The 21784-nt window shown below is 43.0% G+C and overlaps 1 protein-coding gene across 19 annotated transcripts in view; it reads left to right on the plus strand.

The window, feature by feature from the left end:
- The window catches only part of FNBP1 (formin binding protein 1), an 84040-nt gene that overhangs the window by 39029 nt on the left and 23227 nt on the right, over positions 1 to 21784 (plus strand). For all 19 annotated transcript variants that reach the window (XM_026049296.1, XM_026049297.1, XM_026049292.1 and 16 more), the window contains exons 5-8: positions 3899 to 3961; positions 4787 to 4891; positions 17020 to 17148; positions 18893 to 19039. In XM_026049296.1, coding sequence (XP_025905081.1) covers positions 3899 to 3961; positions 4787 to 4891; positions 17020 to 17148; positions 18893 to 19039 — 444 coding nt within the window. The remainder of the gene's footprint in view (positions 1 to 3898; positions 3962 to 4786; positions 4892 to 17019; positions 17149 to 18892; positions 19040 to 21784) is intronic.

A 21784-nucleotide genomic window follows, 5' to 3' on the forward strand; every position in this document is an offset into this window, starting at 1 on the left:
GCAAACTTCCATTTTAGCATATACAGAATTCACCTCCTTATGGCTTTTTCATGTGAGCTAAAGTTGTAGCACAGGCCTTGCAACGTCTAAAAAGTGTGTAGTTTATTTCGGGGAGTGTTAGTGCCTTTAAAAAGAATATTTTCCTTGTTACATGTTTCTTTTGCATTCTTTTCAACATCTCTCAAAGGATTTGGCTTTTCTGTTTCACTGTTTTGCTTTGGAGAATATTGTTTTTAATCTGCAGCAGATTGCTAGCACTGCTGTTCTATGTGTGCTTTGATTGGGGTGGATGTAGAAAAAAAGGAGATTGGAGGAAACCATGGTTTACAAAGAATAACCACTTCTGCTGCAGATGTCTTTCTGGCATGTTTGCAGTGTAATATATTAATTTGGTGTCTATCTTGTAACCCAAATGCTTAAATGGAAAGCCTGATTAGGGTGCGGTTAGAGCTTTCTGTTTGGAAAGAAAGGCAATATTCTCTATCACTGTGACTGTGCTGACGAAATGCTTGTGACTAATTAGGGATGGTAGTTTTCCGTATGACTTATTAAACCACCAAGTGTCGATTAACCAGTTAAGGTTTTCATTCCATTAAAAAAAAAAAAAAATTAAAATTTCTATTTTGAAACCTCTTCAAGAAAAAAAATGATCTTCAAGTTATTTTTGCTGTTGTTTTTGCTAAACATTGAAACAGAGCAGGAAGACTTTTGCTGCCTCAGAAGATTTTCAAGTCTGTTAAAGGAAGTGAGTTTGCAGAAGTTGAAGATAGTGCAGGGTTTGAGGAAACTGGAGGCTTCCTGTATGACTTGAAGCAGATCACTTAATTGTGCTGTCTCGGTTCTCTTATGTATAAAACAGAGTGTTGAAGTAACATAGGTAGTTGGAAGTAGGATAGTAGCTAGTGCTATTGCTTAGATGTTTGGTGTGGAATGAATTTATGGAAGCTGGGAATTTTCTTGGGGGATAGAGGGTTTGCAGCAACAAAAGGACACTCCATGCTTGTGATCGTTGCCACGTGCGGTTTTCTCATAGCAGGGATGTGTATGTGATATTAAAAAATTAGGGTTGTAAATATACTTAGAAAATAGTTGAAGTAGTACCTGTGTTTCAGTGAAATCCCAGAAACATCATCCTCTTGCATTCCTCAGACTGCTGCTCTATCATATGGCATTTCCTCATTTTCCTTCAATAATCCTCAGCAATGCCCATTTTACATCTTCTCCATTACTGTAATGGAGCTTCTTAAAGCAGCAAAAAATCGAAGAATGCAGTTTTACTGCCCAGGCTTACTGTCTATTTACTATGCAATTTAAGCACTTTGGTAGAGTTAAGTTTGCAGACACGATAAATTTGGAAATGGGATAAATAACAAAAGCAAGAATAAAATGCCATATTTTTTGAGTAGCTTGAAAGTAGTTTAAAAATACAAACTCAAGTTAGCAGGTATGCTTTTGATTTCAGGTTTATCATCCTGCCCAGGAGACAGAAATTGAACAGTTGTTCTGTTGAAATAACCTGGCACGTTGCATGCGTGTGTTGGTCCCCGTGCCCCCCAGGTTTATGGGTCACTGGGAGCACTAGGTTTCAGGCAGACCAGCTGCTCCCAAATCAAGTCCCTTCATCCTCTCCAGCGCAGTGAGCGGCAGGGGGCAGGGGAGCTCGCGGAGGATGATGAAGGCTGGAGGCAGGAAGTGCAGTTTGGAGTCAACCAAGTCATTTTACTTGCAGGTTTGCTGCTTTAAAAACCTCCACATACTCCACACTCATTAGCAAAATGTTTGTACACTATTACAGTACAGTGTTAAATTGTAGTTGCTCCTTAGACTGTTTTCCTAAATTCTTAATTAAAGCGAAGCCTGAAATTAAGAGCATTTCAAAGCCCTGTAGCAAGGAAGATGCAGTATCTTGGTGTCTCACACAGACTTTAAAGGAAATGGGAATTCAGAAATGGAACTAAATTTCCCTTGGAGACTTCCTCCCATCCCACCACTGCAGCAGTTTTCCAGTTGCATATTTTTTGTCGTATCCCGGTGCAGAGAATGAGCTTCTGGAGGAGCCTGGGAAGGTGACAGAGGTCTGAACCACAGGATTATCCACGATGGGCTCTGCAGAGCCGCTTGTTGGGCTGCGTCGCCTTTTATGGCCTTGCTGCTTCACACTCCGTGTTTCCAGTAGGTAGGAGCAGGACAGGCAGATCAAAGTGTTCTGCGCGCCTGTAGTTAAAACATTAGTGACCCTGTGCCCCTCTTCTGCGCTTGGGGAGGCTTACGGAGAGATAAACACCATCCGCTAGAGCACGGGGTGCCCCTACGTTGGGCAGCAGCGAGTGTCCCTGCTCACAGAGGTGCAGGGCAACAGGGGGACAACCTGGAGCGTTCCTGGTGGTGGGCAGCTCTCCCGCTCGCCCTGCCAAGCTGTAGGCTGCTGTCAGGCGTTGTGTGAGATGGAATTGCAGGTTTTAGCCTAAGGAAGTTGGCTCCTCAGCTATGTTGGGGCTGGCTTGTCTGATGGAATCAGAAGGGCCGCTAGGAAATGTCTCCAGCACGTTTACTTGGGAATCTTGTCTCTGGTGCAGGCAATATCAGTTGCTTGAGTGGAAGATGCAGGAAACAGTAGCAGCCAACTGAGGTGCTTGAGGCACTTGTGACCTTGACGTTTGGTGCCAGGCTGGTTCTGAAGTTAAAGCTCTTTTTTATCTTATCTATCTATATATATGTATATATATACACACACACACATACACACATGTATATGTGTGCGTATATACATCAGACTGATAACACGTTGCATTAATTATATATAATGGTAGACGATGCATAGGCTTGAGGATGTTTGAATTTTGGTGAGATATATGAATTTGGGTCCTATCTGGCCATGTGAAACCTGTAGCTTTTAAGCTCACTGTGTGAAACTGTATTAAAATAAAACATCCTGGTCGCAAGCAAAATACTGTAACGGGAAAGGCTACTCTCTCTTCCTATTAGTAATTCTTGTGTATTATTTTAAAAGGTATTGTGTAAGGAGAGTAACCTGTTCTGGCATCAGCTTGGGAATGCATTAGAGTTTGTGGTCTCTTTTTTCCAGCCATGTTATTGACTCGCACAGTGATCTCGAACAATCGCTTCTCTCCAGGAAAAGTGAGGCATGTAGAAGATAGCGGGGGTAATAGATCCTCAAGCATATCCCCTTCTTGGAGGAAGAGCATCGTGTAAGGGCTAGGAATTACTTAAACTGACCAAAAGATTCTTGCTACGAAGGCAGCTGTGCATGTGAGAAGCTCCTCTGTTTTATAGAGCATTATCGGCTGGGAGGTAGCTGACATCTCCATGTGTCCAAGTTTATGGGAGAGGGAGATTTCTGGAGGGGTGCAAAGTAGGAAAGCCCTCCCAAAGGCAACAAGCATCCAGCTCCACAAATGCAGCCTAGCTATCCAGGAGGAAGAGACTTTTGTGTTGAGACTGAAGGAAAATCAGGTTAAATATCAGTTGCTGGAATATGTCAATCAGAGGCATCCTGGTAAGCTCCATGCAGAGAGAAATTTTAATTCCACTCTGGTGCTCAGTCAGTAACCGAAGAGATCCTCTTCAGATGAAAGTGCTTAAGATTTCCTAGTATAGCAAACCAATAATTATGTGTTACAGTGAACAATACAAGGTAGAATTGCTAAAGAGATTAATTAGACTTTGTCTAACTAACGGCTATAATTGATGCAAATATACATCTGCAGCCTGCTGAGACATTGGATAGTCGTTGTACACCTGCTCCGTTTTCCAGAGCTGCAAAACCAGCTGTCAGAAACATTTCTGTTTTTCTCTAGAGCTCCTTGAACATAATTGCCTGTCTGTTCTTTTGTTGTTCAACATGTTTTCTTTTTCTTTTCTTTCTTTTTCGAAACAGCACTTCCACGATGGCCGAAAGGCACAGCAGCATATTGAGACTTGCTGGAAACAGCTTGAAGCGGTAAGTTGAAACTTCTGAGATGTGACATTTAAGCCATTTTTACACTGTCTTCATGGACATGGTTCCAAACATGACATTTGAAAAAGGATAGATGGATAAAAGCTCTGAAAACTGAAGAAATGTGGTATTGAGAACCCTGCTGTCTTAAGTACACTGGGAGGCATGATAGAAACTGATTTCATGATACATTTGGCTTTCCCCACGATCTGTGTATATCATGAGTAGCGTTTCATTTGATATGACTTAAAGTGTGCTGAGCGTTCCAGGAAATTCCGAGTCCCTTGGGTCCTATTTAGATATTCCTCTGTAAGCTGAATAGCTTCCTACTGCACGAGCACCTTGAATAGGACCAGCTCTTGATTATGGTGCTGTTCCTCATAAGTAAATGAATTTGGAGATCAAGATTTATTGCATGAATATGCAAGGAAGTAAGGAGAGAAGAGGATCAGGAGAGGAAACGGTAGTAGCTGAAAGTCCCACTCAAACATGTGCATCTTAGTGGCTTGCTTGTTTTGTTTTCTGAAAACAAGGGATTTAGATGTTGGAAAAGAGTGATTTGGGAGACTAGATGTGAGTAGATGTTGGTGTTAATTGGGAAAGCTTCGAAATACCAAAGATTTTGTGTGCAGATTGGAGCAAAATATGTGTTTATGGTCACTTTGTTGTATAATTAATGTGGAAATATATGCCAGTGTCAACAAGCTAGTCCTAAAATCTCCTTGCAGTAATTACAGCAGATCAGTGTAAGGGCAGAATTGCTTTTTAGCTTTATTTTGCACATTATGTCTGTTTTTCACAGCAGTGACTTTCCTTTTTCTTTTCCAGAGTAAAAGGCGGTTTGAACGGGATTGCAAGGAAGCTGATAGAGCACAGCAGTATTTTGAGAAAATGGATGCTGACATCAACGTTACAAAAGCAGATGTTGAAAAGGTAAGCCAGAGGGAGGAGAGCCTGTTTGTCAGCGTGCATGTGGTTAGATCAATTCCTCAATCCTACCAGTAGTCCTAATGCTCTGAGGCTTCACACTTTTCTTAAGTCTGTTCATAGGCTGATAAAAATAGAGGTGTCTCTGCAGGGACCTGTATTTGCATAAAAGCTATAAAGATGCAGTGAAAACTCAGTCTAACATAGCTGGTGTGGCTAAAATAAGCTTATGCAAAAGCAATTTTAACTAAAAACCTAGATTCTGTAACAGACAAGCTTTGAGGAGTCCCCAAAGAAACAGGTGCTTGCAGTTACCCGCATGCTCTGTGGTTGGAAGGTAAACCTGACTTCATGTGTTGTGGAGCATCACTTCATGTGTCCCCATGGCGTTAATTGTAGTGACATATCACCAGGATGGCTGTTCTGTGCGAGGTGCTCAGCAGGATCACTCTTCATGTTGAGGAGAATCCTGAAATGTTTGGCTGTCACACATGAGATTTAGCTTTTATTTTTATTATACTTGCTGCCTGGTTGCAGAGCTGTTTGTGGCTTTTCACACATTGACCCCAGTGAGCAAAGCTCCTGAGCTTGACTTTAAAACATCCATTTAAATGTTGCTGTTTAGTGTTTTCTCACTTGAGTTTGAATCGGATGTGCAGTATTTAAACATTTAAGTGCAGTGATGCCTTTGTCATTTAAGAAAGCAACAGGAAGGGAGAAGACACTTAAATTGCTTCTGTTCTTGGCCTACACTTCTTGTCTACACATCTGCTCAGAAGATGCAATGTGGTATTTGTGATCAAGATTGCAGCAGTGTGTAGGGGTAGTTTTGTCTTCCACAAAAGTTTGAGTCACATAGGTGGAAAAAAGCCAGGATGTTCAAAGAGGTCAAGACATGATATTACATGCAGATTTGAGTGTGTACTTTGAAATAGAGTAGAATTTAGCACGGAAAATCAGACCAGAAGTGTTCTGTCTTCATTTTACTCTTTGATGAAGTTAAATTCTTGTTTCCTCTTGTGTAAAGTTGAGATCATACAACCGGAGACACTGCTGTTATATATGAAGATCTCTAGCACTGAAATCTGACTATACAAATGTACAAAACCTTTTGTTGCAACATCAGGAAGGGAAAATAAAACATACATAAAAATGATTTATAGCCCAAAATTTCCATTGCAACATGTGGGTTTTGCTCTTCAAAAAGTCCACTTCACTCTGTTAATTCAATTTTGGTAAACCATTTAGTGCCAATTTTCCATAGATCTGTATGATTCTAAAATGTTTCTAGTATGCTGAGCATCATGGAGGTTGGGTAGCAGGTGGCATCAGGGATACACATATTAGAAGTAAGGAAGGTAAATGAAAAGCAAGCTAGAAAATTTCCTTGGCAGTGTTATTGAATATCAAAGAGAAGAATATCCCTGTCATCTCATCACTTTTTAATTCTGTATTGCCTTCTGGGTTTGTCAGGGCACTTCACAGATGAATGTGTATTGAAGGTGTAATGCCATGTGCACCCTTTCTGCCAGAGAGAGATCATCTCTGCTCCCTCTGTGTAAAGAGATTCCCTTAGTTCTACATCTGTTTCTAATGCTGGCTTTTTTGCCAGAGTAAAAGGCAACGTAATAGTTATGTATCAAATAATGTTAGGTAAATTCCAGGAGGCGATTTTTGCTCTTACTCTCTTCTTCTCCATGCTTCCCTTCTGCGTTTCCTTAGCTCTGCACTGGGTGTTTGCAAGCTGCCCTACTAGGCCAGGGGTTTGTGGTGGCTGATCTTTGGAGAAGGCATTAATCGACTTCCCAGTTAGGCTGTCAGTCGGTGGAGTAGAGAGAGAAGGAAAAGGTTATCAAAACGAGTGGAATGTGAAATAATATTACCGAACAGAGAGAACAGTGTTTTCTAAGTGCATGTGTTAAACTGGGTTCATCCATGTCAGGCTCTGAATAATGCCCTTTCTTTGCTTCCCATGTGACTGGGACTGCTCTTACATAACTCCCCAGTGCAAAATAGGATATTGTTTAACCCAGAGCTGCTGTTGGGGCAGCTCTCGCTGACTTGCTCCAGGGAGATGCAGAAATTTCTCAGCTTCAAATAAACCCAATGATTTTTTTCTTTCCTCCTCCTATTGCAGTAGATCTGATTTTGCTTAGAGCTGTTGCTCAGCAGCACTTCCCATGGCCTTGCCGAAGGGACAGCTCTTGGTATTGCAACCTGCTAGGATTAGCAGGAATAGTGGTAGAGAGGCAAAGGAAGAGTTACTGTCCATTTTTTATTTCTTCAGGCTCCAGCCCTGTTTAACAGGAGGAGGATGAAGGGCCTCAGGTCTGTACTTAGAGTCAGAGCAGGATGGACACAGAGGAGATTGGACCAAGGTCCAGACTGTTCCTGAAGAGCTGCTTGGGTTGCTGCAGGAGGGGACATGTCATCTCTGCCCCCTTGGTGGCCACTCTGGGTTTGTTCACCTTGCAGCTAGCTGGCTTGGTAGCTGATCTAAGAGGTAGCAGGACATCTAGCATTGCTCACTCATGTCTCCTCTTTTGGTGTCAGTTGCACAGAACAGAAGGTAGCGTTCAGGTCTCGGCGATGCTCACAGGTTTTTTTCTTTTTGCAGGAATCCGAAAAGGGGAGTAGGTTTAGGACTCTTGAGCTCCACGTCCCATTTTTGCACCGAGTCTCTAACTTACAAGCAGCCCACGTCCGCAGAGAGGATGCCCAAATGCAGATCACGGTGCAGGCTGGCACAAACGATTTGTCAGCTTGGTTTAGTAGAGCAAGAATGGAAACCTTGCTGTGTTACAAAGCACTGTACTGTGAAAGTTCCTAAACGAAGTGGCCTGTGCAGCATGTTGATGGCAGCAGTGGGAAAACTAGAGGCCTCGCTGCTGCCTTCTGCCCCGTTTGGCTGGGGGGATATGTGCTTATAAAGCAGCTCTCTTTCACAAACCACAGTGGAGTTGCTTTAATTTTTTGACCATTTGGGGAAACGGGCTGTGTGGCCAGCGTGGAGTTGGTGGACATATAAGGAAGCGCTGTATTGTTTGCTCCTTCTCTTTGGAGCTGCAGTCACTAAAAGCTGACATCTTTATGGGAGAACGTGGCACTCGGTGGGGTCTTTGCAGACTTGGTACAATTTAAAAGCCAACTGTTTTTTCTAAAGCTTAATCTTCAAAGTATTTTACAGAATCTGCATTCAGAGAGGAAGTGGTTGAGGCAACCGTGTGAGGCTTGAGAGTTTTTGCTGCTTTTGATTTTCTTAGCATTTGAGGGTGAGGATGCACTTGACAGTATCAGGCAGGGCCTCCCCTGAGCACAGCCATGACTTGGGGTTCTCGATACGAATCCTTGTGCCACAAAGGAGTGTTCACTTCAACTGGGGCAGCATCACCTGAGCTCTGCACAAGTCCAGCAGTGCGATCCTGACGTTGGGACTAGTCACCTGGGTTTATTTTTTGCATTAGCAAATGCAAAAGTTAGCTATGCATTTTGCATTGAATCCTTTGTTGCATTAGGAGGATTTTGCCTCCAGTGGTTTTGAGATTAATGTGAATGTTTTCTGGGTTTTAGGAGGTAGCAAAAGACTTGAAGTATGAACTTGACCTTAGCTCTCACCTAGTGAGAAGCTCCTGACTTTGCTGTAAGTGTATGTGGTTTGTTTTATTTAATTTACTTTTTCTGGAGTGTTTGTTTGTTTCAACTGGTTTGCCTTCAGCAAGTCTGACCTGCACCCAGAAAGGCTGAGTTTGTTTAGAGATTTTATTCACATCCTGTGATGTGCTGACAGTTCTTCTGGTGCTGTGGGATTTTTCTGTTTAATTTGTTCCCCTAGGTTCTTATAGCTGCTTCAGTTTTTGGAAGTCAGCTGACGGTTTGAAATCAAACTTGCTCCAAAATGCAGAATAATGGTGCCAATCCTTCTTTTTCTTGAAAATGATTGTTTTCCTCTCCCCCTGTATCATATCTAAAAAGAGGCAAAAGCTTTATAGCTTTATCCTGGTGCTGCCTCTACATTTTTTTCCCTCCCCTCCCTTCCTGAAATGGCAAAGCTGAGGCAAATGGGAGTGATTTCAGTAATTTAAGTAATTTCAAAGTTTATTGAAAACTCTATGTGCTGTGTGATCTTTCATATAAGGCTGTACCTGCCTTGTCCGAGGCTCTTTGTGTCCCAGAATATTTTAATACTGGCGTAAAGCCATAAAACCTCATGAAGCAGTATCACCATGGCATTAATTTTCTTTGTGGTGAATATAAGCACAGAAAGATGCCAGACATCTGAGGCTTCGTTCTCTTCTGACCCCACGTTCCCTGGCTGCTCGCTCCCAGTTTTTATGGGATGTAAAGAGTCTGCATGTCCCCTCTTGCCCATAGAAGACGCGTCCACTTGCCCAGCCCTGGGCAGATGTGAGATGAATCACTGGCAAGCTCTTACTGACCACGAATCTAGAAATGCTGCTGTTGAGAAAGACACTTGGAAGAAGCTCATCTTCCTGCCTTTGCAAATGGAGTCACTGTCAAGTGTTAAACTCTTCTCCCAGCCGCTCTTGCCCTGAGACACAAACATCTTCACTAAGAATTTAGATGTCCCTACAAAGAAGGACACCCTGAGATGTTTTTACTTAGCCCCCAGAGACATCTCTTATCTGGGCTTCCTCGCTGCCCTTGGTACCCCACTTCCAGTCTGCTTTTTCACAACAGATGGGTCGGGGTGCAGCCCCGACACCTTTCAATCAAACCAGAGAGGAACATTTTCAGCCCAGAGCCAAATTATTGCAGTGTATGGCCCCAAGCTTTTGAGCAGCTAAGACTGTCAGCAGGAAATTCTGCAGCGTAGCCAGAGATTTTGGATTCCTTCCTTCTGCCCACGAGAACTACTAAATGCGCTTAGTTTTTCAGGAGATGCAGTTACCTGCCCCATGATAACTGGGCTTGTCAGGTGCATCCTGAATTTGTCAGTGCTACTTTGCAAAGATACTAGAAGCTGGAAATGTTCCACAGTCTTTTTGCCATTAATATGCTGAATATTCTTCCACCTGCAGCAGTGGATAATCCCAGGGATGACTCTCCTCCCTGCCTGCTGTGGTTTCGTGAGTGCATCAGCAATGTCCCAGTGCAACCTGCAGGCAAGTTCAAGAAGGTCTGGCCTCTGCAGCTCTTATTTGGGAGGCAGGGGTTGCACAGGACTCTCCCCACATTCTCTGCGTAGCCTCTTTTGTGTGTGCCCATTAGGCAGCCGCTTTCTTTTGCTCTGCGGATGGCACTTGCTAAACCCTTCTGTGGCTCTGCAATTTGGGCCAGATATCCCATTAATTCAAGTGCAGCCTTGGTAACGTGATTGAAGGCCATTACATTCACCTTAATATAATTCTTTATGGGTAATGCAGCCATCTAATGATCTCCTTTTGGAACTGCTCCCTTCCAAATGGGTAATGACGTGTATAAATGTGGGGAGTCCCTCAGGACCATCCATCTCTTGCATCTCTGGACCATTAATCCTTGTTTACAGCGTGCTGTTGGTGACGCTCGGGGATGATACAGCAGCCGTTTTCTGCTTAGACTCCTCACTAATGCATGAGTTTGGATTTCTACTGAATCAAGAGCTACTGACTATAGCAGGAGTAGCAGGATAATTTAATAATATCCTTATACATCGTGTGCAAATAGTGCATTTAGTGTCAGGAGATCAAGGAACACAGGTATTGGTCACCTTGAGTGTCAGATAAGGGAAATGCATCCAAACAAACATTTTCCTTTAGTAGGGTTCTTTAATAATGCCCTGTATTACACAATTATCAGGCAGTTTGCTAAAATGCAGCCATATCAGGAGGGGAACCAGATTACCTTGGAGCAAACATGTTAGGGAAAGAAAGGGAATGTTTCTGGGTTAAAGATCAACCCTTTTTGAATAAAAAAGCATAACATAAGAAGCATTCTTTGGAAATGCAAAGCAGTTTGTGTTTAAGTGCTTGTAAAAGTAGTTTGTAATTCTTACTCTGTCAAAATACCACAAGAACTTTATTTTACCTGTGTAACAACCAAGTGAAAATGAAGTAAAGATGTCAGAATTAACCATGTATTCTGTAAAGTATTCATTGTAACAGCAAATGTACTGTAGCTATAAAGTTAGGCTTTAAGGCAAGCAAATGAGTATAAGGAACTGCGTTGAGCCCAGAGCATGCACTGTGTTTGTAAAACCTTCCTGCAGAAAGATGGATAGAGCCCGTGTCCAGGATGGCAAGTGTGAACTAAGCAATCTGTTCCACAGTCTTAGAATAATTTCCAGTGTTTGCATTCAGTATGTGTGTTTACGCACTGCAGAAATTAATTGGCTTATGTTAATACAAACTCTCCAGAAATCATTTAAACTTTAGCAGCCTCTGTCCCAAATCTTGTCACCTCCTGCCTCCTTTCCCCATATCTTCCCCTCACTATGTGAGCCCCTTTCTTTAGTAATAACTTGATTTCTTTAGCTATTCTGAGGGAAGTGGATTTCTCCAAACTATAGGCTGGTTCTGCATGTAAGCAAGGATTACCCTATCACGATTTGGTCCCCAAGGCAATTTGTGTTTTTGGTCTTTGTGGCATTGAAACTGCTGCGCAAGAAGACAGAGATTTGGTTTCGGGGCATAATTAATTCATTAGGGCCTTACAACAGTGTGTGTTGAGTGATGGGGCTGTTCTGGGGTGTTCCACAGCGGTACTTGCTGCTGTTCCTACTTCTTATGTAATGGTCCTCTGCTTACATAACCTTTAGACTTCACTCAGCACTTTGCAAACAGACTTGACAAGATAAATTGGACATGATAGACAAGAAATATCTACGTGGTTGCTTTATACGTGGGAAATGAAGCCCTCAGAAATTCTTGCAAGGGAGTCTGTGGCAGAAGGGAGATCTATAGCCAGGTATGCGAGGCCTTGGGCCGGTTTGTTTAAGTAAGAGTTCAAGTTAACATCGAGCTGCCAGAGCCTGTTCATCAGTCAGCAGCTGTGTTTGCAATCGTGCTGCCGAGCTGGTTGGCTGAGAGTAGGACTGGCACGGTTAGGTGAGGCCTCGTTGCAAAATAAATAGATATAATGCTAATATAAATGGGAATATGTGGGTTTTAAGTAGTGCAGATAGGATTGCAGCAGTTTGAGCTGTGCTAGAGCACCCCTCTCGTTACAGTTTCACTGATGTTTTATTACTTGAGTATTTCGCTTGTATAATCTGGCAGGGTGACGTGGAACGCTGGTGCAATAGATAACACTTCCTGAGGTTTGATCATGAAGGTTTTCCATTCCCCGTCAGTCGTTTGCTCATTTGTATATTATATTCAGCCAAGAGATTTCAGGCATACACAGACTGTCAGATTTTTTTTCCATCCTTGCTAGCATTAAAAGTAATGATCTTTCATATGCCTTTTTTTCTCCCACCTGTTCTCCTGCACATTCTCCCTCCTCGATTGTCTCCCTTTCAGGAGAAAGGATTTTGAAGCCTTTTTTTGCTTGCCAGCTCAGAGAGATCAGCCCAGTGATTGCAAAATAAACAATGGCGCTTGGTTTGGAGGCGACGTAAATCAGAGCCTGAAACCCTGGCCCTGTTTTGGAGCCTGTGGCAGGATTCCCGTTCCGCTTAGCGGCTCCGTGGGCACTGCTAGGCTTGCTGCTACCAGGAGATGCCCGCTGCCCTCTTCGCAGCAGAGCATCTGTGTAGGCAGGACGAGAGGCTGCAGCTGAAAGAGTCTGGGAGCAATCGAAAGCATTCCTGACATTGGTGAAGTGTTTCCAAGTCTGCCTTTATCATTAACTTATTCTGAAAGGTCTGAGTGTTTTGCGGGGGAAAGGAGGGTTTTTTTTGTGCACGTTTGTCTGCATTTCAGTCTGCTCCTGGATTTGCCCAAGACAGGTCTGTTTTGGCAGGCGATGGCCTGGCAACCATCTATCTCCTGTGCTGTCCAAGGGCTGTTATTCCTTTGAGGGGAGGAGGCGGCAGGGAAGAAGAAAGGGGTTTTCACCCAGGCCTCGTCTGGAAACTGCCGCTCTGGATAAGAGCAACTGCCAAGGAACTGGACTGCTCCCCTTGCCGTGGAGCAGCTGAATGGCAGCCAAAGCTCTTTTTTCTGCCCTTTTCAGTTATTCATATCACTCCCACCACAACAGCCTTGAGGAGTTACATTTTTGGTCTGTGTAAACCCAGAAGACAGTGTCTCTATTGACCCTGCTCCTGTTGCTGGAATATGTCTTAGAAAATTGTGCTCAGCAAAAAAAGCCCTCAATTTTTTTATTGTCACTGCAGACTGAAATGGCAGAAAGTGTGACACGCTCCTCCTCTACCCCCAAAGATCTCTTTGAGCAACATGTTATGCATGGCAACGGGGAAGCCTTTCCTCGCTCCTCTGACACTTGCTATGCCAGTCATGACTGTGCGAATGTTTTCTCTAATTTGTTAACTCTTCTCGGGGGCTTTGCTCGAAAGGAACTCGTCCTGTTTGCAGCTCACTATATAGGGCTTTCATAGTACTGTATATTTGCAAGGACTTCCAAGAACGTTCCCTCTCAATAATTCTTCCATCTCATTTTCTCACATGCAGTGACTATCCCTACAAAGCTGCATCATGCTGTGAAGTGATAAAGTTTTCAAGTGAATGTTTTACAAGTGGAAAAGTAGATTGAGCTTAAATGCAAAATTTGAAAATAAGCAGCATTTTTTTCTCCTCCCAAATCTCTTGAATGAATGTGCTGTTTTCTTCATGATGCAGAAAGGTAACCTCATTTTTTTCCCCCTTTAAGAGGGGGAGAGGAGGTTTTTTTGTTGCATTACAAGTACCTAGTCTTGACACGTCCCTTGCAACTGAGAAATCTGGTGGTCTGTAGGGAATCTGGGTTGTGGTTTCACCTGTGGTGCTGGAAACCCGCATGCGTCCTCGGTCACCCTGCCTGCCTAAAGGGAGAGAGGACATTGACTGAAAAGTGTGCGACAGCCTCGTCGCCCTGTTCCTGAGGTTAGGCCTAGTTCTCCCAAAACTGCCTTTTCCAAAGCCTTGTCTGTCTCCCAGAAAATACCTTGCAGATCAAATGTTTGAAGCTTAATTCCACGAAACCTGAAAAATACCCTCTCTGAAGCCATTTGTGTGCAGTAAAGAGCAGTCAAGAAGGCAGAAATGTACTTGGTATTAATTTTCTGTGAAACTCAACTATAAATTGCTCCTAAAATAGGCTCTTCTGTAAAGCTCCTGTGACTCCGTGCAGCTCCAGGCCACTGCAGCCGTTGCTCTCACTGTTGAAACTTAATGTCACCATCTCCTTTTTATCATTCTGGGTTTCCAGCAGAGTACAGGAGCCTGGCTATAAAACAAATTCTGCTAATACTAAAAGTGATGATATTAGAGTGACACAGTCAGTGAAGTCATAAAAAAATCAGGCTTCTTTGTATTTTTATTTTTAAGATCAAAATATCTCACTGGAAAAACATTTAAGCTATTTCAAGCTTGCCAAATGCATGAAGTGGCCAGGAGAAACAAAACATCACTGGGGCACTCGTAGAAAAAAACCTTGTTTTTTGGAACATACCCAGTTTTCCTTACTAGTGTGCTGTCTGCTTTTATTTGAGGCCAGTTAAGATAACTTTGGAAACTGAGAGTCTGCTCCTTTTATCCTTTTAGTTCTGAGCTGCTTTGCTTGTAGCCAGCTGAGGAACTTGCTCATGAGAATGAGCTCTGAGGGCTTGAGGGATTTGGCCTGCAACGTGCAACAATGGATTCGTTGTTGTTCTGCTTGGACAATGGAGTTGAGGGACAAATTCCTGAGCTGCACTATTAAAAAGAAAAAGAGAAAAAGATCTTAAGTGGCCTTGGGCCTTCCCTAGAAGTCAGCCCAAACAATGGGTTGCTCTTAGGTACGTGATGAGAATGGGCTGCACAAATGGACGTTGATCTGCAGCAGCTGGGTGCTCTGCGTGCTGAGGACCCGCATGTTCCTTGCCCAGCTGCCGACCTCTCCATGGTCACTTGGTCCAGCTGCTGTGTGTGTTGTACCAGGCTGTGGTGGGCTCCGTGTTCAGGGTGGCTCATAGGAGCGTGCGGGTGGGAAAATGCCACGAATGACATAGCCCTTGGGCACACACACAGAGGATGTGACTTCTGGGGATATCATTGCAGCAGGTACATCTTGTGAGGTTTTATATTTATATTCCAGGAGTTAGTGGTCAGCTATAAATCCTCGTGGGACGTTTCTAGGTTCACTTATTTCATTTTAGTCAGTCTTTTCCATTTGGTGCTACTGTTTTGTCTCCTGTTATGCACCCTGCACCGAAACTGTTCTCACTGGGCTGGAATTGCGCTTTTTGGAAAAAGAATGTGAAGGGGAGTGAGGAAATTCCTACGGCTGACTGAGTTTGCAAGTGCAATAGCTGGATTGAGGTGAAATAAGTTATTAGGTGAGATGTGTGAGCTGCACACATGGGAGGGAGACCTGGGTTAGGTGTTTTTTTTTTTTTTTTTGAGATTTGAAGTCTTTTGGCAGAATTTGCTACCTTCCAGTTATGGTTACTAAAACGTTCCATGATTTGGTATTTCAAGGATTTATTGTCAGGAAACTATTGTCTGCTTGGAACCGTTCAAATGATAACCTAATTTGGAACCATTTTTAATGGTAGCCCCCTGCTCAGAGGAGATTAACATCATTTATTAAACTATTTTCCCTGAAACACCCAAGAATGCTTGAAGTTATTTTTAAAGCAATCATTCCCTTTCCTTTCTTAGAGAGATTATTCCACAATTAAGGAGGTGACTGAAACTGTGCTCAAGAAGTATTGCGAGCTCCAGAGCAGGGTTAAGTAGACAGGGGTATGGGAGGAGACTTCACAACCATATGAAAAACTAGGGCAAACAGGAGGGTTTAGATTGAGACCAAAGCCCAGGCCTGTTGAAATGGCTGGCAGAGCTCCCACCCACTTCTTGGAGTGAGTGTTGGGTGCCCAGCCCCGAAGTGGGTCCCTTGGGACACGTGGGAGCATGTGGGCAGGGCTACATGGCACTGGGAACACGTGGGAGTCAGAGCTCCACTGGTGGGGGGACGGCTGGGGAATGAGGGCGCAGGGAAGCGCGTGGAAATGTGGGAAGGCCCAGCAGCAAGGAAGAAGGCAGCTGGAACAGATGGAATAGGCAGCGAAGGAATAACGTGGGGCAGTGAAACAGATGACAGAAGGCCTCAGGAAGAAGAATTGTGAAGAGAGGGATCTGAAAATATAACAGGGTCACTCAGGGACAGCTTGTTCCAGGGAAAGAAGTGAGGCTAATTGCCCGCTGCTCTGCTATGGTAAGCTGGGTAGCAAAGCAAATCGTCTGCATGGGTAAAAATAGGCAGGGGGCTGTGTCTCAGCTGCTGCTTGGGCTCTGCTTGTCTGGTGCAGCTCCTGCCAGCCCAATTTGGGAAGTGTGAATACAGGAGTATTGCAGAGAGCACTATGGGAGCATGGATTAAAGTGTCCCAACCTGGTATTGCAGCTAATGAGTGAGAAATGAGACAAAAAGAGCCTCCTCCTCTTTCTCTGCCCTTGCCCCAAGGCGCATTGCCGGCCAACGCACGGGCAGTGTGTTACAAAAAAGCAGGTGCCCGCTAGCATGGCAGTAAGGGGAGCAAGAAGCGTGCCTGTAAAGGTACAGAAAGAGCTTGTGCCACTAAACAGGCTACTAGTGGGGTCGTTTTTCATGGTGTTTTAGGTGCAGTAGTTAGAGGTGGTTCATGGAACATAAAATGGCCTATGGAAATAACAGGAGATGTTCATTCGGAGGGTTTGCCTTAGCTGTGAGAACTGTTCCTCGTGCAAACCATGCTTTATGCCTTGCTTGAACTGATTTAGGCAAAAGTCCTGGATTTTGAAGGCAGGCATGTATACCAGTTAAGCAGAGGGCAAAGCCATGCCACGCGTGGCAGAAGAGAAGGAGGACTCATCTCCAGCAGTGCACACTGGAGCCTGAAGCTTGTCGATGAAACAGATGACAGGAAACAGCAATAAACTGAAAGGGGAAGTGTGCAGAGCCCCATATGCTGATGCTTCTGTACTGCCTGTTGGCAAAGACAGCAACACCAGGAGCAATGCAATGCAATTTATTTCTATATAATAAAATTCTACATTTCTTTTGGCATTTCTTTAGGCAAGGCAGCAAGCCCAACTGCGACATCAAATGGCAGAAGACAGCAAAGCAGAATACTCCTCCACTCTACAGAAGTTCAACAGTGAGCAGCATGATCATTACTACACACACATACCAAATATCTTCCAGGTGAGGCCCTTTGGCACGAAGCTGGAGTAGGCCATACTCTCCTGGATAAGGAGAGGGATGTATTGCACCCTTGTTCAATACTGTCATCCTATCTTTTATTCTGTGTCCATTCCGTTCCTGTTAACACATTTTATTTTGCAATTTACTAGTCCAAGAGCTGGAGAGCTTGGTGTGATAAATGGCCTCTGTCTCTTGAACAAGATACCGAGTGATCGGTAATAGATGAAGCACGAGATGTTGGGTTGTCGTGACAAATTACAGCAGCCTTTGGGGAGCTGCTCACAGTCTTGTTCTGTTAAGCTCTTGTATCCATGCAGCTGGGGAATGAGAGCATTATTTGCCTTGTTGGGGAAGGAGTCAGCTGGGTGTCCTTACATCTGTAAAGCCTCACAGTCTTTTCTAGCCTCTCCTCAATCAGACTTCACAGATGTTTAAACCACAGCAGCTCTGTGCTAGTGAATGTCAGGGCTTAAGTACATTTGCTGATTATGTCTTAAGATGTTTAGGACAGGATGCAGGGAAAGAAGAAAAACACCAGCAGATTTATACTGACCGAAGGTCTGAGCTCATGCTTGAACAAAGAGAAGTAATGTAGTGGAACAGAGGCACTAAATGACCGTGCCAGTGTAACGGGTCATAAGAATCAAGAAGTGGAAAATATAAGTCCTCCAAGAGAGAAATTGTCTCGTGTTTATCATCTGATCAGAAATAATTGATATTCGCATAGCATTTTGTAACTTCACCTTTTTAGTTAAACAGACATCTACAGCCTTTCAGAACAGAATTCTGAGATAAATTTTTCTTGGTATTACACAGACTTCTTGTGCTGCTTTTGTATTCGTAGTAAGACTGCTAGGTGTTCTGCTTTGTAGGTAAGCATGCCTAAAGTTCTGCAGAAAGATCCTTTTCAATAGCCGTACACCTGTAAGCTCTAGTATTGTAGTTGCTGAAGTGTTGAAAACATTGTTATTTTTTTAGAAAATGTCTGTTGTTTCCTTTAATTGTAGTATTTTGTTGGTTTTGCTGGCTTGTGGGTCAGTCAAGGTTACACAGACTTTTTTTTTTTTAATTTGACAACATTCCATCAAATTCCTGCAGCCTAATGCGAAACAGGCAGTCCTTGTTCATGCCCTTCTGTACCCTGTTATAATCTACCAAAATAGTGTTTTGCCACATCCACTTTCCCCGTGTTCTAAACCACAAGGCTGTGGGATGGATCCTGGAGATCCCAGCCCTGAACCTAGTGACCAATAGAGAATGGGAGTTGAGCATGTTTGGTGTAAACTACCTGCAAAGCCAGGGTTTTGGAGAGGGTGTGTGTGGGGGGGGTGAGAATGTAAAGTCTTTGATCACTCGGTTTCTCTATTGGAATGGAAATAAAGTCTTTCAGAACGTGTCACAAAATGAAAAAAACGTTCAGCTTTCCAGGAATCACGTTAGAAGCTGCAGGAGCCGTTCCTTACAAAAGTCTAAGGCTGGGGTTTTGATGAATAAGCATTTTCTAACATGGAAAGTTAACTGAAAAAGACCTAGTTAGAGTAACACAGATAATACGTTTAGAAAAGAATTTTGATATTTGAAGGGACAATAAATTCTAGCTTTTATGAGAGCAGCAGAGTTTAGCTGTTAAAAAATGTATTTAAATCATAAATTTAAAAGGAGAGGGTATATGCTGGGGAGAGAAATTGACTGAAGCTGTGAAGCTGCTTCTAATGTCTGATCAAAATAAAATGTAATGTTCCAGAAAATACAAGAAATGGAAGAAAGAAGAATTGTAAGGATAGGTGAATCCATGAAAACTTTTGCGGAGGTCGACCGCCAGGTGATCCCCATCATTGGAAAGTGTCTGGATGAAATAACGAAGGCAGCGGAATTGGTTGATCACAAGAACGTGAGTGTTGCCTTGTTTGAATTGTTGCAGTCTTCACTACTGATCACTTTGTATGGACTCTTGAAACTTCATTCCAGACCACAGTGTGAGGGCTCTGTAATCATGCCTTTTGGTAGGTTCCTACCTTTGTATTACTCTCATTCTAGATATCTAATAATCACCAATTCTTATACAGATTTTTTTCTGTATGTTTCTTTATAATGATCTAACAACTGAATGTTGCAGAAACAACATTTTGTTTCAGCTTTTCTTATAATAAAGTACTTACAATGTTGGCCACATAAATAATTGAATACAACTTTGGCATATTTTGCTGCTTTACCATAAACTCTTTCTTTGAAGATTAGAGACTTACTGAACATTATTGTAGGAGTAAAAAGAAAAAAAAAAATTGCTGATGAGGAGTTTCCTGATATACAGTCAACACAAGAGCAAATATGTTTTCTGTTCAGTTTTCAAAATGATCTGCTGCCTCCCTAAATGAAGTCTCCACTGCTCTTTCAACCCCTCTCCTGGATCACATTAGTGCTTCAAACACAAACCACATGTGTCCTGCTGGCTGTTTGAATTTCCCATACATCTTTTTTACTGAGATCCTTTCTGTGCTCTTCATTGCCCAGAGCCTGGAGACTGCAGTTAATTGGTGGCATAAACCTTAAGCTGAGGTTTTGAAATGAGTCCACTACTTCTGCTCAGCAGTTGCCTTGCACAGAGCAGCACAGGAGTGGGAAGCCAAGGGATAGGAAAGTTACTGCTGCCTTGGGAATGGGAGAAGGGAAAGATGAGACATGAAATTCATGCTGTAACCATGTCCCCTTTGCTGTACAACTGGTGCTGCATGTGGAAAATCATGGTAGGGTGAGATTCATTTCTATAACACTGTTTGAAGTATTTAGGGAGGCTTTTGATGAAACACCCAAGGTTTAAGCTAGAATTTTGAATGGAGATGAATTTTACGCTCAAGCTGAAGATTCTCTCCTTATTTTCAAGCCTGGAAAAAGCTCAATAGGAAAGTCTAGCTAGATCTGAGCCTTAGTCTGCTTTGCATAAGAGGTTGTACTCTAGGAAAGCAGAACGCAGGGCCAGCTGGTGGTAACACAGCTAGCACAACAGTGAGTAAACGCAAGAGCCTGCTGAGGAGGAAACACTGTGCAACTCGAGACCCACACAGACATGTGTTTCCCAGCTGGGAAATCTCCAGGATCTGATAATCATAAAAACACCACAGCAGTATCACTAACCTTGAAATGCATGAGTTACCTTACAAACCATGAAACTGATACAAGGCAGTGATTTATTTGAAGTTCTTGCTTAGCTCTTGACTGGTGTTCTTTGTTATTGTCGCTTTTTCTGCCCAGAAGAATCACATTCAGAATTACTGAAGAATTACTCTCGTGCTGTTCTCCATGTGTTCCTTCCTTCTATTGGTACTAGCAAAAGCATGGAAATCATGTCTTTCCAAAGCCAAATTTCCACTGGATGCAGTTGGAATCAACACAATAAATGAAATAGATTAATATTTTGCAATATTTAAGCAACAGTGAGGATGAAGTTTTGCCTCGTGCCCAACTTTCAAAACAGCCCAACTTGGAGGTTTCATTATTCCATTTGCAACTGTCTAAATAGGATTGCTCTGTGCCCCCTTAAGCCTGTAAAACTGGCCCTAGCAGCAATGGGAGCTGTCAGAATGCAGCCAGCTAGAAAATGAGCAGGAATTCGAGAATGCTAGAAAAGGAGCATGTGAGAAACAGAGCAGTCCTGGTTAGCTGTTTCTCATATGCTCCTCTTCTAGCTCCCCTTTTTATAGCATCTCGGGCCAAGCAGAGGTTGTGTTTCAGGGGTAGGTTCTGGTGACTGCTGAGTGAACCGCTACAGAGGTTGCCCCTGAGAGCTCAGGCAGCAGATAGAATTAATTTGTTATGGGCTTCCAAGTTCCTGTTATGACACTATCTCTTTCTGATAACACATAACCGGTTCATGATGCTTATTTTTAGCCCCATTGTAGTGGAAGGATGTTTTGAATAAATAGAAGGAACACTGTATGATTAAGAGAGGAAAAAAGAAAAGCATAAGATAAAACACCAGTGGAGTATTTAATGTAACCTTTATTTATTTATAACCTCTTCTCTCCTCCTTGTTAGCCATGTTTTCATGATTATTAAATATCTTCAAATATTTAGAATTAAAGTTACAATATCAAACTAAGGTAAGATGATTGCAAGTGGTGGACTGCTCTTAGAAGCTGTGTTGAGGATAGACTCATAGACTGAGGATATCAAGTCTCCATTTGCTTTGGTGTTCCCTGAATGCTTTTACAAAACTCTTTCTGTATCTGTTTTGCTTAATTGAGTTGAACCTGCCCTCTGTATGTGTTTAAAAATCACACTCAGCTTTTCCTGAGGGCTGTTTCACCTACAGATTTGGTTTTTCAAAGCGGCAAGTTCACCCTTTCTCCATGAGCAGGGTGGTGGTCGTTTTCTCTGGAGGCTCATGAGATCTGCAAGTTGTAGCACAATTTCTCTAACGATCTTTGAATGAAAACAGTTAAAACAGTGTAATATAAAAAGCTCCTTCCCAGAAAGTCAAATAGGTCATAAGTGTTTAAAAATATCTTTTTTTCTTGGGGCCTTTGGATTTAAATGCATTTTCTGAGCTGCTCTGAGCCTGAAGTTACATACAATTAATTGAGAGATGCAGAGCGTACCAACACAAAGTGCTCCATGCTAGTGAAAACAGGTCCAGAAA

This window comes from Nothoprocta perdicaria, unplaced genomic scaffold, assembly GCF_003342845.1.
Source record: "Nothoprocta perdicaria isolate Ctin4 unplaced genomic scaffold, notPer1 scaffold_6, whole genome shotgun sequence".
NCBI classification, from domain to species: domain Eukaryota; kingdom Metazoa; phylum Chordata; class Aves; order Tinamiformes; family Tinamidae; genus Nothoprocta; species Nothoprocta perdicaria.